We start from the raw sequence: 17,205 nt of genomic DNA on the forward strand, positions 1-17,205 counted from the left end.
TTGATATATAACATATTCATTTTAGGTATACAACACAATGATTCAAGAGTTGTATGTCTTGTGAAATGGTAACCACAATAAGTCTAGTTAACACCCATCACCATACATAATTAAAAAAATCTTTTTTCTTGTGATAAAAACTTTAAAAATCTACTCTCAGCAACTTTCAAATATATAATAGAGTGTGTTTGACTGTAGTCACCATGCTATACATCAGAAGTCACTTAGATTAGAGCTTGTTAGGAGAGTACTGTAGATTTTAGGAATACTGAGAAACTGATGCTCTCAGCCTCTGCAGTGGCTGAGGCGCCCAGTTGGTCACCCAGTTTGTCACAGAAATATTAAAATTTTCTTTATATGCCATGAATGTGAAAAAGGCTATGACTATGGAAGGCTCTTTGCATTAGAAAACCAGTTCTCTAGTTTCAATGTGTTGGGATTCTTTTAGTTGCAATTTCACTTCTAGTTCTAGGATAGTCCACAGCTTTGTCCTACATTGTCCATCACTCAAGTAGTGAGAATTTGTTGAGAGCCCATTGTTAGCTGGATAGCGTGAGAGATACAAGAGCTAATATGAAAAACTATGGCCTCTATCTTCAAGGAAGTCCAGTTAAGAGAGATAAGAATTGTTTGGGAAACAATTAGAAAAGAACATTAAGGGATGACTGATGAAATGCTACATTATTTGGTAGACATGATAATCACTATGAGAAATCGGAAAGGGCAGAAGTCAGCATGGGCTGGACATAGAGGAGACTTTATCTTATTTTTGAGATATAATTGCAATATAACTTTGTATAAGATTAAGATGTACAACATGTTCATGTGATACATATATATATTGCGATATGAGGACCACCATAGAGTTAGCTAATACCTCGATCACTATCACATAATTATCATTTTCTTGTGGTAGAAATAATTAAGATCTAGTCTCTTAGTGACTTTGAAGCTTATAAAACAGTATTGTTGATTATAATTACTATGCTGTGCATTAGATCTTCTGAATTTATATATCTACCTAGTTGCAAGTTAGGATTTAATAAAAGAAGTAAAACTTGTGTTCAGTCTTAAAAGAAGGGTTGCATTTGGAGAAGTAAGAAATTTTGAGGGGTATATTTTAGGCAAAACCACATAATTTTAAAAGTTAGAATGAGCTTTTAGGGACAGTAAGGTAACTGGTATCACCAGAATAAAAGATCATTTTGAGGACTGGTATGACATTGGGTAGGTAGCTTAGAGCCAATTTATGGAGGTCTTAAGTGACAGGTGTAGAAATTTAGATGTGTTGTGTAATGGTTCATAATCCAGTACAGATTCCTAAGGAGACAAGTCAAATAATGAAATAATATTTTATAAAGGGCAATCACACAACAAAAAAGAGAAAAGATAGGGATAATAAGGAAAAAAACAGGGAGATTGGAGTTTTGTAGAGCAAATAGGAGAGTCCTGTAATAGTCCAGTCATGATGTGGAAGGGCTTGAAATGAATAGGAGACATATCTATCTAACAGAGTCCATAGATACGGGGACAGTGTCATCAGCTGGAGGATGGCAGGTCAAACAGCATTGGTTAGCGTATAATTAGAGTCACTGTAACTTGGAGGATGAAGTTGTCCTTTGTTTTTAATGTGAGAAAGGAAAAGGTCAGAGATGAAAATCTTTCATTTTCTCTTATCTATTTGTATCTTTGATGGTGACTGTGGAATGGAACTAGGAAACATTTTCAAAGAAGAATTAACAGGACTTTGGGTCTGACTGGTTATTGGGAGGGTAAAGCTATTAGTCACTTGAAAGTTTCTTACCTTTATATTTTTGTTTCTAACCACCTAAACTGTATCTGAATTTTTAATAAACAGCATTTTATTTTATTTTTAAAAAATATTTTATTTATTTATTTGACAGGGAGAGAGAGACAGCAAGAGCAGGAACACAGCAGGGGGAGTGGGAAAGGGAGAAGCAGGCTTCCTGCGGAGCAGGGAGCCTGATGTGGGGCTTGATCCCAGGACCCTGGGATCGTGACCTGACCCGAAGGCAGACACTTAACAACTGAGCCACCCAGGTGCCCCAATAAAGCATTTTAATAAACAGCCAGAGATATGGACATTACAGATATATCAGCCTGAACAAAAAAGCTTAAAGCTAAATCTTGATCTTAAGAATGCCCCAGAGAATGTCAAAATCCAGAATTCAAAAAATGTTAATAGCTATCATATAGTTTAATCTCTACTTTCAAATAGTTGGGTTTATTTTTAGATAATGGGTTTTAATGTATTAAAAATGTAGGAAAGGAAACAATATATGTGAGCTTATAAGATCCTAAAGAGGGGTGCCTGGGTGGCTCAGATGGTTAAACGTCTGCCTTCGGCTCAAGTCATGATCCCAGGGTCCTGGGATCGAGCCCCACATCGGGCTCCCTGCTCCGCGGGAAGCCTGCTTCTCCCTCTCCCTCCACTATTCCCCCTGCTTGTGCTCTCTCGCTCTCTCTGTCAAATAAATAAATAAAGTCTTAAAAGAAAAAAAAAAGATCCTAAATAACTGAAAACAAATTAAGCAGGAAAAATATAAATAAAAATTTTAACGAGAGAAAAAAAAAACCTCAAGATAGAAAATTTTATTTTTTTTAAAAGCTTTTGTTATTTATTTATTTGTTTTAGAGAGAGAGAGTGTGTGCACGTGTGGGCACATGCGAGTCGGGGAGGAGTGGAGGGAGAGGGATAAGTAGAATCCGTGCTGAGTGCCAGGCCCAGTGCAGGGCTGGATCCCATCACCCTGAGATCTTGACCTGAACTGAAATCAAGAGTTGCTCACTTAACTGAGCCACCCAGGTGCCCCCCAAAATAGAAAACTTAAAAATACTGGGAAGAGGGGCAATAGAACTAATTGACTTTTAATTATAATATCTGTGATAATGTGTTTATTTTATGATATATTTGATGGCTATCGTGGCTTAAATATAGCTCCCTGATAGCACATTAGGTTTCAGGAGTTTATTTGTATTTTTCCATATGTGCCTTATCTATTTTCTTATAATGTCTTGACATTTGAGTAATATAATACCTTCCTTCACATTTATTCAACAAATACTAATGAGTTCCCACACTGTGTGCTATGTTACCCACCCTTTCCCCCGTTCTTCACTCTCCAACCTTATAGACACCTGAACACTGTGGATACTTAGGTAGTGAGGACTTTCATTACCGAATATATACCCTGTATAGGTTACAGATATATTTTTAGGAACTGAAAAACATTTACTGACCCAGACCTAACATTTTTCTTGATAACTTCGTCTTTGCAAGGCTTTATTGTGAGTTAAGCCTCTATAGTCCTATTTCAAGATACAAACACCTTTTTTTTTATCTCATTACACCAAGAATTCTGCTAGGCACTTCGTAGGTCCTCACTAAATTTTTCAATGATGGATAAGTACCATTTCACTGGATTCTGATTGATCTCTCTTTAAATGTTTGGTGGACTGCCTAAAATAGCCGCCTCCTTCTCTGCTTTGCTTGGTGACCTTGTGTTTGGTTACTTATGCATTAGTTTGCTTCAATCTTTATAGAAAATGGGAAGAAAAATCCTTAAAATTTCTTTTCATCAGCTTATTGTGGATTAGTTTATGTATTTCTCTGTCAGATTAGGAAATATTCAAAGGGAGGCAAAATACAGTGTGATAGATGGGGAGGAATTTAAACTCATTCTGTTTTTTTTATGATTGCACTAAAACTTGCCTGTCTTGTATTTTTTAGGAAATATTCTGCCGTACGTAGGGATGGCTCTTTCCATTATGTCCACAGTACTCCCTTTGGCAACTATTCTTTCATCTCTTTGGATGCCACCCCAAATCCAGGGCCTAAGAGACCCTATAATTTCTTTGGAATTTTAGATGAGGTACAGTAAAAATCTCACTTCCCTTTGTAGCTAACCTATTTTGTTTTTTCTTGGATAAATGTGGCTCACTTAAGGTTATCCTAGGTAAACTGTTCCTATTTAGAAATTCTTGAGAAAAATTTTACTGTGGTTACAAGTATGGCTAGAAGAAATCACTGGCTACTTCCACATTATCACTGCTATCCATGTTCTGGTCCCCAAATCTTGTAAAGAAGTACCTCACATTTTATATTTATTCAGTAAGCATTTATTAAATATACACTAAGTGCAACATGCACTTTGCAAGGTGCAGGGCATACAGCTTTATACTATATGGTATATTCCTGAATCCCCATAGTTGCCATTTCTAACTAATGGACTATATTTATTTTAATAAGAGAAGGGCAACCACTGAAGTGAATCAATTTCTGTTAAAGCAAGTTAGGTGAAAACTGTTGCTGGATTAAAACTGTCTGGAAAATCACATATGAGAACCTCTCATTATTTCTTAGTACAACAGATGTCAGCTCACTAATGAGCACCTGCCTACATGCAAGACATATGTGCCTGCATGGAAGAATACAAGAGCGATAAGATCAAGTTACTTGCCTCTTAGAATATTTAATCTAGTGGAGGGGCATAAGACTAGTGCAGAAATAACTATAATAAAGGGCAGAATTTGCTAAGTGCTGAAAGAGATTCAAAGTGATATGAAGGTTCAGAAGACCTTGAAATCAAGTGAATAGAATATTGTGAAATGCATTGTGTTATATTAGGCATTTATTTAATGAAGGTATATTTTGTTTCTTATCCTCCAACTGTCTTTAGACAGAGTTTATTAACTTATTATTTTAAAGCCTACTCCTTAGAGCAGTGTTTTTTTAAGATACGACTCAAAGATCATCTTCATGAAAATCAGCTGGACTCTTGTAAAATGCAGATTCCCAGGCTTTCCCCGAGACTTATCAAATTAGAAACCCTGAGGGTATGGTCCAGGAATTCATTGCTATAAGCACTTTACAGATAATTAATGTATATTTATACATGTACAAGTTATTTTTTTTAAAGATTTTATTTATTTGAGAGAGTGAGCGAGAGAGGCAGGGCGTGTGTGTATGTGTGCAGGCAGCGGGGAGGGGCAGAGGGAGAGGGAGAAACAGGCTCTGCGCTGAGCGAGGAACCCCGACTTGGGGCTCGATCCCAGGACCCTGGGATCATGACCTGAGCAGAAGGCAGTTGCTTAACCGACTGAGCCACCCAGGCGCCCCTGTACGAGTTATTTTTGAAATCAACTTTATGAGGGATGATTTACATACAATAAAGTGCACTCATTTTAAGTGTTTGAAGCGTATTGACAAAAAATATATATGCTGGTATAACTGTCACCCCAGTCAAGAGAGAACATTTCTATCATCCCAGAAAGTTCTCTTGTGTAGTCAGTCTTCACCCCAATCCTAGAGAACCACTGATGGGTTTTCTGTCAGTATAGATTAATTTTTTTTCTAGAATTTTATGTAAATGAAATCATACAGTATGTACTCTTGTGTCTGGCTTCTTTTGCTCAGTATATTTCTATGATTTGTTTCTACAATTCATCCATATTATTGTGTGTTTGAGTAATTCTTTCCTTTTTATCACTACATAGCATTCCATTGTTTGGATATACTGATGGTTTCTAGTTTTTGGCTATTTTGAGTTGAGCTGTTGTGAACATTCAGGTACAGGCTTTTTGTGGACATATGTACATCTTATTTTAGAAGTTTGGTTTCAAATTCCTCTTTATTAATTGCAATGTAGTATACAGGGCTGAAGAGATTAATGGTTCTTATTTTCTATAAAGAACTTTGTCATAAAAATGGACAGAAATTTATGTCATTTAAAGACTGTTCTCTATTTCTCAGTTTCCTTCTCTATCAAATGGGGATAATACTTGCCCTGCTTAGCATAGAGTTATTTTTAGGACCAAATGAATTATAATGTATATGAAAACAGTTTGAAATTTATACAGGTCCATGCAGGTCATTAATTAGTAGGGTTTAGGCCTTAGACATAATATACTTATTATTATAAAACTTCAAGGCAGATGTTTAATCTGTAGATTTCAGCCTGAGCCCTAATGAAAGATCCTTCTGTTTTTCTCCCATTTCAGAAGCGGATGGAGGAACTTCTGTTACTGGCCAAGGAGAGTAGTCGGAGTAACCACAGTATTTGGTTTGGACACTATACAACATCCACTATCCTTTCTCCATCACCTGGAATTCGGTCAATAATGAGGTGAGGCAGGCTTCCAAAATCAGAATTAATTGCTTGTAATTCTTTTATGTTACTCTTGCTCTCCTGAAGAGATCTTTTTATTAGTTTGGCATTGCAAGTTATCTGTTCATTTATTCTGCTCGTTTTTCATCGATTAGATCAGCTACAGCGTATTTGTGTGGGCATCTCCATACTCTCGGTGGGCTGATGCCTGTTTTGCACACTCGTCACCTCCAGGGCACTTTGGAACTTGAGGTGGGAGACTGGAAGGATAACAGAAGGTAAGGGAACTACCCCACAAAATAAACTTATACATGTAAGTTTTGCTAAAACAACGATAGTTTTCTTATTGCTACCATGGGTGATCCCAGTCAAGGAAAAACTTGTGATCTCCCTAAGTTTTTAAAGTAATATAGATATTATGTGTGTCGGTGTATAAAAACCTCATTGCAACAGTTATGTTTGCCATCACTATGTTACGTTGGATTTTCAAGATGCATCCATTAGGAGCTAGATCTCAAACTCTAGGGTGCACAAGGATTGTGGAGGATCTTATTAAAAATAACAATTTGGAGGCCCTATCTCCAGAGAATTTGGTTGTGTTGGTCTGGTTTCGGACCTGCATTTTTTTTTTTAAAGCCCACCAGGTGTTCTATGGACCACACTTAGAGAAACATTAGAACTGGAACTGTATCACCCTCTGAATTTTATATCTACCTTTGTAGTTACTACTATGTTAGTGATTTAAGTTCTTCAAATACACGATAGTTGGTTTTATTAAGATTAAAGTCTTTCTATGAGAAAACACAGCCTGTTTATCAAAAGCATACAGTATAGTTAAATATATAGAGAGAAAAGAACTAAATACATATTTTGAGAATAACTAAGTACAGTAGCTTAAATATAGATGAGTATCATCTCATTGTTGAACTATTATCAATTACAATTTAATTTATTCAAACTCAGTTCTCTGAAGATGTTAGTAAATATTTTTTGAGCTGAATATGTTCTTTCTGTTTTTAACTACTTCCATTAATTAAAAAATAGCTTTACATCTTGGAAGGTACTCACTCATTTTGGTTGACTCTGCTAGAAACTGTCTAAAACTATGCTTGAAGCCTGTAATTACTTGGCAACTGTAATTACTTTGAGCTAGACCTGTCTATTCATGACTGTGAAGTTGTGGGCTGGGCTGGGATTACCTTTTACCAGATAGCCTTCCTAATCCTTGATCAGCTTCTTTATTTCTTATAAATGCTATAGTTACAAGTTAAGTGATGTCATGAAACCATTTCCTCTCTTTCTCTTTCCACCTGCTCTCCTGTTGTTCCACCCCTGGGGTTTTATCTGGAGTTTTACTGAAAGGACCTAACCTTTACCTGCCCTTTTAAACATTTAAGTTGTGTTAGGATAGTAGAGGAGCTTTTAAAAGTATATTAGTAATATTAGGCTAGGCTTTGTTGTGGATACAAATAAATCTGGAAAATATCAGTGGCTTAACACAACAGATGCTTATTTTTTCATTTATGTAAATCTGGTATGAGCCAGGGACTCTCTCTTCCATGGAGTGACTCAGGGATTCAGATTTCCTTCATCTCATAATGCCACTATCTCAACACCTCAATCCCAGGGCAGGGAAGAGAGCATGGAGAACTCATGCCCACTCTTAAATACTTTGCACCAGAAGTGTGATACATGTCACTTCTGTTTACAGCCCATTGACCAGAACTAGTCACATGGTCCCAACCTAATACCAGGGAGACTGGGAAATGCAGGGGAGCACGTGGAGTATTTGGTGAGCACTATTGTTTCTGCCATAGTTAATCATTTCTTTTCTCAGTTCAAAAAGTAGAAAATATAAAATTTTGGTTATTCTTTAATGAATATTTATACCTCTCACCATGCATTTAGAAAACCAAAATAAATTTTGTTAATTTCTTTGAAATTATAGAAATAAAGGTTTAAAAGAAGAATGAAAGATTTCTGATTGTGTTTATGTTAATATTAGCATTTTTGATGAGATGAGGAATATCAGGTATTAGGCTTATGATGAATGTCTTAGGTTCAAAACAGTCTTAAAGTATAAAAACCAAATGAATTAATTTATCAAGCATTTATTTAAAAATGAAAGCGTGCATGCTATGTACCAGGCATTGTTCTAGGGCACAGTAAATTTATGTCTTAGTAAGATTCAATTTGTGATAAACGTGAACTATAAAGCGGTAGGGGCAAGGGAAGAAGGACAGGGAAACAATATTAGTTACTTTGTATAAATTCATGATCTCAGAAAGTATAGTTTTATATTTTTACATTTGGTCTGTGTATAACCTTCATACCCTCTTATAATGTGAAGTGACTAAATTACCTTATTGTCTCTGGTCTCTAGGTACCGGATCTTTGCTTTTGATCATGACCTCTTTAGCTTTGCAGATTTGGCCTTTGACGAGTGGCCTGTGGTTCTTATCACTAATCCTAAATCACTCCTATATAGCTGTGCTAGACATGAACCACTAGAAAGACTTCTTCATTCAACACACATCAGGTATGTAGCAGTTTTTTGGAATTTCCTTTCAGTTTGATATTAGTGGAGAATAAGTCAATGTGACTATAATCCCATGTGAAAACTGTGAGATGCTGCACTTTAATTTTCTCAACAATCTAAACATTATATAAAGATAAAATGCTTACTGCTTTATTCCCATTCAGTTAAAAAATAATTTTTTTAAGCTGTTGAAATTTAAAAAACCTCCAGAAACCCATAACCCTACCACTGTAATTTTTGTGTATTTTATTTTCATGTTTTACATTGCTATAATCCCCCTAACCCCAAACAGAGCTGTTACTGACATTTCTGACTTCCTTCTCAGGCATTCTCTTTGAGGCATGTTTTTACATAGTTGTAATGATAGGGCACAGTCTATTTTAATTCCTACTTTTTATCTCTCAACAGAGAGAAGGTACCACAATTTATCTAACCATTTTCTTACCTTACTGGTGAACTCTTACATTTTTTTCTAACTTGGGAATGAGCATCTGATGCATGTAGATTCTTTTTCCATTTGAATAATTTCTTTAGGTAAAGTTCTAGAGGTGCAAGTCTTGGTGAAAGAATATGAATTCCTTTTTGACTGTTGATAAAGATTGCCCAATTACTTTTTTTTTGTAATTAAAATCATTTTTCTTTTAAAAATATGCAGTAAAATATATGTAACATAAGATGTACCATTTTACCATCTTTTAGGTATACAGTTCAGTGGCATTAAAGTATATTGATTTTGTTGTGCAACCATCACCACCATCCATCATCAGAATATTCATCTTCCAAGACTGAAACTCTGTACCCATCCAACAATAACTCCCTGATTTACCCTTTTCCCCAGCCCATGGCAGCCACCATTCTACTGGTCTCTCTCTTTGAATTTCACTACTCTAGGAACCTCATATAAGGAGACTCCTACAGTATTTGTCCTTTAACTGGCTGGCTTCTTTAACATAATATCTTCAAGATTCCTCCATGTTGTAGAGTGTGTTAGAATTTCTTTGCTTTTTTAAGGCTAATATTCCATTGTGTGTATATACAACATTTTGTTTATTCATCTGCCGATACTTCTGCTTCCACCTTTTGGCTATTGTGAATAATGCTACTATGAATGTGGGTATATTCTGTTCAAATCCCTGCTTTCAGCTTTCAATTCTTGTGGGTATATATCTAGAAATGAAATTGCTGGATCCCATGGTAATTATATGTTTAATTTTTTGAGGAACCACCATACTGTTTTCCATAGCGGCTGTACCATTTTACATTCCCACGAGCAGTGCATAAGGTACCCAATTACTTTTTAAAACAGATACTAATTTATAATGTTACCAGGCAAATGAGTACCAATTTCATAGCACTCTTATCATTTTTGGATATTGTACTTTTAAAAAGATGTACTAATTAATCTGGAAAAATGATATCGAGCTGTTTTATTTATTTATTTTTTTTGGTCAGCAGTGAAGTGACTCTCAGGTTTTTTTTTTATAGGAGCTGGATATCTGATTTACACTTTGTATTCTCTGAAAGGGCTTGGTAGCCTTAACTCTGTTTGTGATACTGCATCTTGTTGACAGTTGGGAAACAAATGAGTGGATGGTAGGATTAACATGAGATTAACAAAGTAAGATGTCTAACCAGTGTTCTTTTCCTATATGAAAAATCAGGACTTCAGGAGTTTATCAGAAAGAACTTTGGATCTACTCCAGTTTTATTTGTCAAAAGAAAATTGATTTTCCTTTCTAAAAAGTACAAAAATAGTTTCTAATTTCTCACCAACTTAGGTTTGCTAAATTATATAACTCCAAAAGCCACCATTCAGAAAGAAACCAGATCATGAGTAGTGGTCATATAAACAGTTATACATTGTGATGGTTCTGCCTACATTTATATTTTTTTTAGGTTATAATAGAGTTATTCTCCTTTCTAAAAACAGTGAAAATATCTAAAACCACATGCGTATGTATGTTCTCATTTTAGAGTCTTGGCCTTTTCCTTATCCTCCATTACTTCTGTCACAGTTAAGATTGATGGAGTTCATTTAGGGCAAGCTATTCATTTATCTGGTCCTATTTTCATACTGAAGTGGAACCCAAGAAACTACAGTAACAGGACACATAACATAGAAGTAATTGTCCAGGTAAGTTAGTAATTTTCAACTTGCTATATAAATGATTTGGCTGTAACTACACTAAACTCTGTTGTGGTTTTGTTTTTTTTTTTTTCAGTCCATTGATAGAGATGAAACTAAGTTAATTAAAAAATTTGAGGGGCACCTGGGTGGCTCAGTCGGTTTAGCATCTAACTCTTGATTTCGGCTCAGGTCATGATCTCAGGGTTGTGCAATTGAGCCCCGTGTCAGGTTCTGTGCTTCATGTGGAGTCTGCTTGTCCCTCTCCCTCTTTCTCTGCTCCTCCCCTCCCCCTTCCCTGGCTCTCTCTCTCTCTCTCAAATAAATAAATAAATAAAATCTAAAAAAAACACTTGAGGGGCGCCTGGGTGGCTCAGTTGTTAAGCGTCTGCCTTCGGCTCAGGTCATGATCCCAGGGTCCTGGGATTGAGCCCCGCATTGGGCTCCCTGCTCGGCAGAAAACCTGCTTCTCCCTCTCCCGCTCCCCCTGCTTGTGTTCCCTCTCTTGCTGTGTCTCTCTCTGTCAAATAAATAAATAAAATCTTAAAAAAAACCAAAAACTTGAATATACTGGATTTAGTATATTCAGGAAATGAGCACTCAGGAGTCATTCTATTAGACAAAAAACTAGACTTCTCAGTGTGTAACTACTGGCCACAGTCCCCTCTTTTTGAGCCCCAGGGAATCATTCTTTTATTGTCTTTCAACTTTGGCTAGAGTCTTCTAATAATGGGAGCAAATTCCCCAACATACCCAAAGATAATAGAATAAGTCAGAAAATACATATTTATGTACCCATGCCTTTGCTTGCTTTCTCTAAGTACAGGAAAATTGTGACACTATTTTGAAAGCTCTAGGATAGAGAATTTTCAAGGCATCCCAGAGAATTTTTTTGTTTGTTTGGGGAGTCTGCATTGATAGCATATGTAGTAACAGTCTGCCTGCTATTCCAATTCAGCTTGGGGGCATTTAATTCACTAGCACCTGCCAGAGTAGCAAGTGATCATTCATTACCAAAATAGGACACTTTCGTCAATATTGTGAAATTCTTTAGGAGATACTGTGCTCAGGAATTAGTTTCTGAAAAAAAAAATCTATCGATTGCCACAACTTGATGATTTGATGACAGTTATTAACTATTTCATCTTCTATTGTTAAGTCTTAGTTTGAAGATTACCAAGTAATCCTTCAGAAAACACATGTAATTATTTTCATTATCTTTTGTGTGTGTGGTGTGTGTGTGTCACAGAGAAGGATTTTGAGTAGGAAGGAGCTGTTTACTGAGCTCCTTCTAAGGAAATGGTAGACACTTACAATTTTTTACCTAATCCATATAACCATCCTTTATGGTAGGTAGCTTTATCCCCAGTTCATAGATGAGGAAGCAAGAAAACGCACTTTGCAATGCCACCCATCTTTGAAGTGTTCTGCTTTGGAGGCAGAAGAAACTCGGGGAAGATGTGAAAGGAATTATGACTGGGGATGAACTCTTAATGTCCCTTCTATTAGAAGTTGGATCACTGAAAGAAAACCTGAAGGTACAAGTGCACCTAGAATAAATTATTCCCTATCTTTACAGTTATGAGGAGGAAGTGGGAGCAATCATAGGAGACCTGCTCACTGTAGGAATGGGGAACTCCCAAATCCTTGGATTGCCTCAAAACCCCAGCTTCTATAATTTTATGAGAAAAAAAAACATAGTTCATGTTCCTTGAAACATTTCTGGCTGCTTCATTAAATCCTAGTAAAAATGTGAAATCACATATACTTTTTACATGTTTAACATTTCTTACATTATTGAGGTATAATTTACATACAAAAAAACTATACATATTTAAAGAGTAGAATTCGGTGAATTTTGACATACATATATATCCTTGCCCATTACTACAATCAGTACCAGTCTATCACCCTCAGAAGTTTTCTTGTGTTCTTTTGCAGCTGTCTTCCTTCCACCCTCATGTCCAGGAAACCACTGACCTGTTTTCTTCTATATATGTGTAACTTCAAAAGATTATTCTGAACATTCAGTAGGGAACTTGGTCCCTTCATTCGTCAATGGGAAAGTTCTATTCTTTTATTTTTATTTTTAAAGATTATTTATTTGAGGAGAGAGTGAGTGAGAGAGCACGAGCATGAGCAGGGGCAGAGGGAGAGGGAGAAGCAGACTCCCCGCTGAGCAGGGATCATGACCTGAGCTGAAGGCAGACGCTTAACCAACTGAGCCACCCAGGTGCCCCAAGTTCTATTCTTTTAAATACAGTATATTATAGATAAGTCTCAGAAAAATCTGTGAGAGACAACATCAATTTATTGTCTTATATTTTACCTGCTCACTATTTTTATTGAATGAGGAGCCTAATAGCAGCTAGACCTTTAGATCAATTTTCAGTGTGCTTCCTGAATTAGTAGCATCAGCATCACCCGGGAACTTGTTAGAAATGTAAACTCTCAGGTCCCATACCAAACTTCTGCATCAGAAACTCTGGAGTTGGGACCCAGCAATCTTGTTTCAACAGTCCATCCAGGTGGTTCTGATGTGCACTAAAGTTTGAGAACCAGAACTTTAGATTATTGTGCCTACTTTGCCAATTGAAAGAGCAGACTCCAGAAATCTCTATATCTCTAAATCTCTGTATCTATAAATTAAAGAAAAACTCTGCTTTAAAACAAGAACATACAACTTAAAATAACATTTTGAGCAATAAAAGTCTGGTAAAAACAAGTGTAAATTCTTTTTTGTTTTTTACTTTTATATGATGGGAAACTTTAAAATTATATGCAAGAGATAATACTATAATGAATTCCCATGTATCCATTAGCCGACTTCAACGGTTACCAACTCATGACCAGTTTTGTTTCATCTATACCCCTGCACCATGATGTCATTCCATCTGTAACATGACAGTATGTATCCCTAAAAGAACTATTTTTTAAAAATGTAACCATAATACCATCACACACCTGGAAAATCAATAGTAATTCCTTAATATCAAACTAGCTAGTATTCAGTTTTCCTAATTAGTCATATATATATATGACATGCATGGGGTTGGTTCAAATCAGAATCCAAACAAGGCTCAAATACTGCATGTAGCTGATTTGTCTCTTCAGTCTCTTTTAATCTACAGGTTCCCTCTCCTTTTTTTTTTTTTTTTCCTTGCAACTTATTTTTTGGATAACTTTGGAAACTGGATCTTTTATCCTGTAGAGTTTTCTATATTCTAGATTTATGATGTTTAAATTCATGTTGTATCCTTCAGCATGTTCCTCCACCCCCTCTAGTTTCTATATCCTTCAGCATGTTCCTCCACCCCCTCTAGTTTCTATAACTGGTAGTTAAATTAGGGGTTTGATCAGATTTGAGTCTGTTTTTTGGCAGGAATACTTCATTTGGTGTTTTATGCTCTTATCAGAAGTCTGTGATATCTGGTTGTCTCTCTTTTAGTAATGTTAGGATTGATCATTGTATTCAGGTGTTGTTAACTTTATCCATTGGTGTGGTGGTAAGTATCTATCCACCAGCTTGGGACAGGTTTGAAGGGGGAACCCTGATTTTAGTGTTTCCCTGATTTATACCAATTTCCATAGTATAAATATTTTTACCATAGCTGGTTTTAAGCTACCAACATATCAACTGGCCTGCAAAATTCCTGAAAATTTAACAATTGGCTTTTGTGAGCCTGTCAAACCAGCTCCAGCACACTGCTCGCTTTTCCCTCCATTCATTATGAAGTACCCAATCAGCTTTTCACTGAAGGATTTCCAGCAGCTATTGATGGTCTTGGCCTAGGTCCATTGTTTCATTAGAGTGTACAATGGTGGTATTCAAATTTGCACTCCTTGTAAAAGGAGTATTAATTAGAATAGTCCCATAAAGAAAAAAATCCCCTTATCTATTTGGCACCCAGATAGATAAGTTCATACAGGAAAGGTGGGATAAATTCTTAATTCTTTCCCCCCCTTCCCTTTTCTAAACCAATTTTCAGAATAATGAGTTGCTTCTCTAGCATCTGCCAAAGGCAACCAAATGAATCTTTTATTTTTAGTATCATTAGGAATTCAAAATTTAAAAATTACATATTTGGTATGTTTCAATCCATGGCATTTATATTTTTAATGCTCAAATTGTCCCACCTTTGGCTTGTGGGAGCCTCTCCAATTTGGCCACTAAATCTTTCGATATAATCCCAGTAGTCTTTGTTAAGTGTTCTTGCTTTCTGGTATGAAGATATTTCAAGCTCTTCTTGTGTATTTCTTGTTCAAGAACTGGAATCAGCTATTTCTCTAAAGAGCACTGATCTTGTAATGAGAAATTTTATTTTGAGAGTACAGTCTGGGCAGTAGCCCAGCTAGCTCCTTGTTCTTGGGTTTGTTACTATTTTTAGGCTTTTCAGTGAGCAGAGAAAGGGAAAATACAAATTTTTCTTTAAGAGAAAATATATTGTGAGTACATGCTGATATTCCCAGTTCAAATCTAGAATTACAGGGTTTAAAAGAAGTTATATTTAAAGTGCTTATTAGGAAGAAGCAAAAATAAATGAAAAAAATACAGCTATTCAGAGATAACGGACAAATGTTACTGGAAACTTAATCTTGGGACATTATACATATATATGTGCATGAGAATCACCGCTGTGCTTATAACTAGGATTCTGCTGGAAGAAGTAAGAGTGTTCACCACCTGTTTTCTGTTCAAGAGGATATTCATCTCAGATTTGATCCCCTGGCATCATTTATTCTCCTTACTGACCATTGCATCGTGGTGAGTAAATTCAGCTTTAGATGAGATTAGGTCAAATCTAGTGGTGGGTCCAAAGTATTAATATAATCATGTGGTGAGAAAGATGAACCTTATAAAATTAAGTTAGTTATTTGTCTAGAAGACTACAATGCTTTAAAGTTGATTTGAATTAAAAGAAGCAGAGGCATTGACAAGTAATACCTGTTTTGGAACCTAGTTCTAAGCAATATCATAAAACCAGAATAACTAAGGGAATTGTAGAAACTGTAAAATTGGATTAAGGATCTTTTAAAAATAATATTTCTTTCTACATAAATAATACATGCTTAATGTGGAGAACTTGGAAAATTTAGAAATAAAGTAAAATCAGCCCCACATTATTCTTTTATCACACTACTTATTATAACCATTGTATGTCATTATGATACTCTTATTTTTTTCTCATATATATTGGTATATGAGTTTTTAATGTAAAATAGTAATTTTCATTCTCTTTTGCAGTCTGAACTTTTTTTTCTACTGAGGAATTTGTTTTGACTTTTTTTTTTTAAGATTTTATTTATTCATTTGTCAGAGAGCGAGCACACACAAGCAGGGGCAGCGGCAGGCAGAGGGAGAGGGAGAAGCAGGCTCCTCGCTGAGCAGGGGGCCCAATGTGGGACTCGATCCCAGAACCCTGGGATCATGACCTGAGCTGAAGGCAGCTGCTTAACCGACTGAGCCACCCAGGCGTCCCTTGACTATTTTCTGGCTTCAGTTTATATTATTTTAAAAAATGATGTCTAGGGCGCCTGGGTGGCTCAGTTGGTTAAGTGACTGCCTTTGGCTCAGGTCATGATCTCGGAGTCCTGGGATCGAGTCCCACATCGGGCTCCCGGCTCACTGGGGAGCCTCCCTCTGACCCTATCCCCTCTCATGCTGTTTCTTTCTCTCTCTCTCTCAAATAAATAAATAAAATCTTAAAAAAAAATAAAAAATAAAAAAATAAAGTAAAATAAAAAGTGGTGTCTATTGGCATAAATATACCTTAATTTATTTAACCATTTTTCTATTGTTAACTGGGTGTTGACATAAAACACACCAAAGAGACACCTTACAATGTTAAGAAAATTTAAGCCTCCTTTAATTTCACCTTCTAGACATAGCTTTACTATATAACTTCACAGCCTTACAATGTAAATTTATTATTATTTTAATTTACTTGTATTACTTGTATGATTAAGCTTTTTAGAAATATGACTAATGGGCATTTGTATCTCAGTTTTATAAGTTCCTTTTGTGTCATTTGTTTTTCTTTTGGGGTTTTTTAATAGTCACCTAGATTAGGGTTTGGAAACTCTGATGTACTTATGAATCACCAGGGAACATTAGTAAGAGACAGATTCTGATTTAGTAGGGCTGAGATGGCGCCTGAGATTCTGCCTTCCCAACAGGCACAAGGCGATCCCAATGATGAGCTGGGGTCCGTACTTTGAGAAACCAGAACCTAGATTATGTCTCTTCGCTGTGAGTTAATCTCCAAGTGAATGCTGCCCTGATGGAGAAAGCAAACGAAAATGCGGTTTCAGTTCACTCAGCCTGCAGTGCACTGTGTACTGTTTTTCTTCACTCTTCTACAACTTGAAATAAAACCAATTATACTTCTAGTACAATGAAGGTGGACTGTTTT

General features: G+C 36.1%; 1 protein-coding gene across 8 annotated transcripts in view; it reads left to right on the forward strand.

Moving 5' to 3' along the window:
- Window positions 1-17,205, forward strand: part of TMEM62 (transmembrane protein 62) — a 34,581-nt gene that overhangs the window by 7,452 nt on the left and 9,924 nt on the right. For 4 of the 8 annotated variants that reach the window (XM_027570934.1, XM_027570932.1, XM_027570935.1 and 1 more), the window contains exons 5-11: window positions 3,752-3,893; window positions 6,022-6,146; window positions 6,284-6,406; window positions 8,512-8,667; window positions 9,887-9,949; window positions 10,642-10,801; window positions 15,444-15,557. In XM_027570934.1, coding sequence (XP_027426735.1) covers window positions 3,752-3,893; window positions 6,022-6,146; window positions 6,284-6,406; window positions 8,512-8,667; window positions 9,887-9,949; window positions 10,642-10,801; window positions 15,444-15,557 — 883 coding nt within the window. The remainder of the gene's footprint in view (window positions 1-3,751; window positions 3,894-6,021; window positions 6,147-6,283; window positions 6,407-8,511; window positions 8,668-9,886; window positions 9,950-10,641; window positions 10,802-15,443; window positions 15,558-17,205) is intronic. The other 4 variants (XM_027570936.2, XM_027570933.1, XM_027570938.1 and 1 more) reach the window with 1 other exon arrangement.

The sequence above is a fragment of the Zalophus californianus genome, chromosome 6, assembly GCF_009762305.2.
Source record: "Zalophus californianus isolate mZalCal1 chromosome 6, mZalCal1.pri.v2, whole genome shotgun sequence".
Lineage (NCBI taxonomy): Eukaryota > Metazoa > Chordata > Mammalia > Carnivora > Otariidae > Zalophus > Zalophus californianus.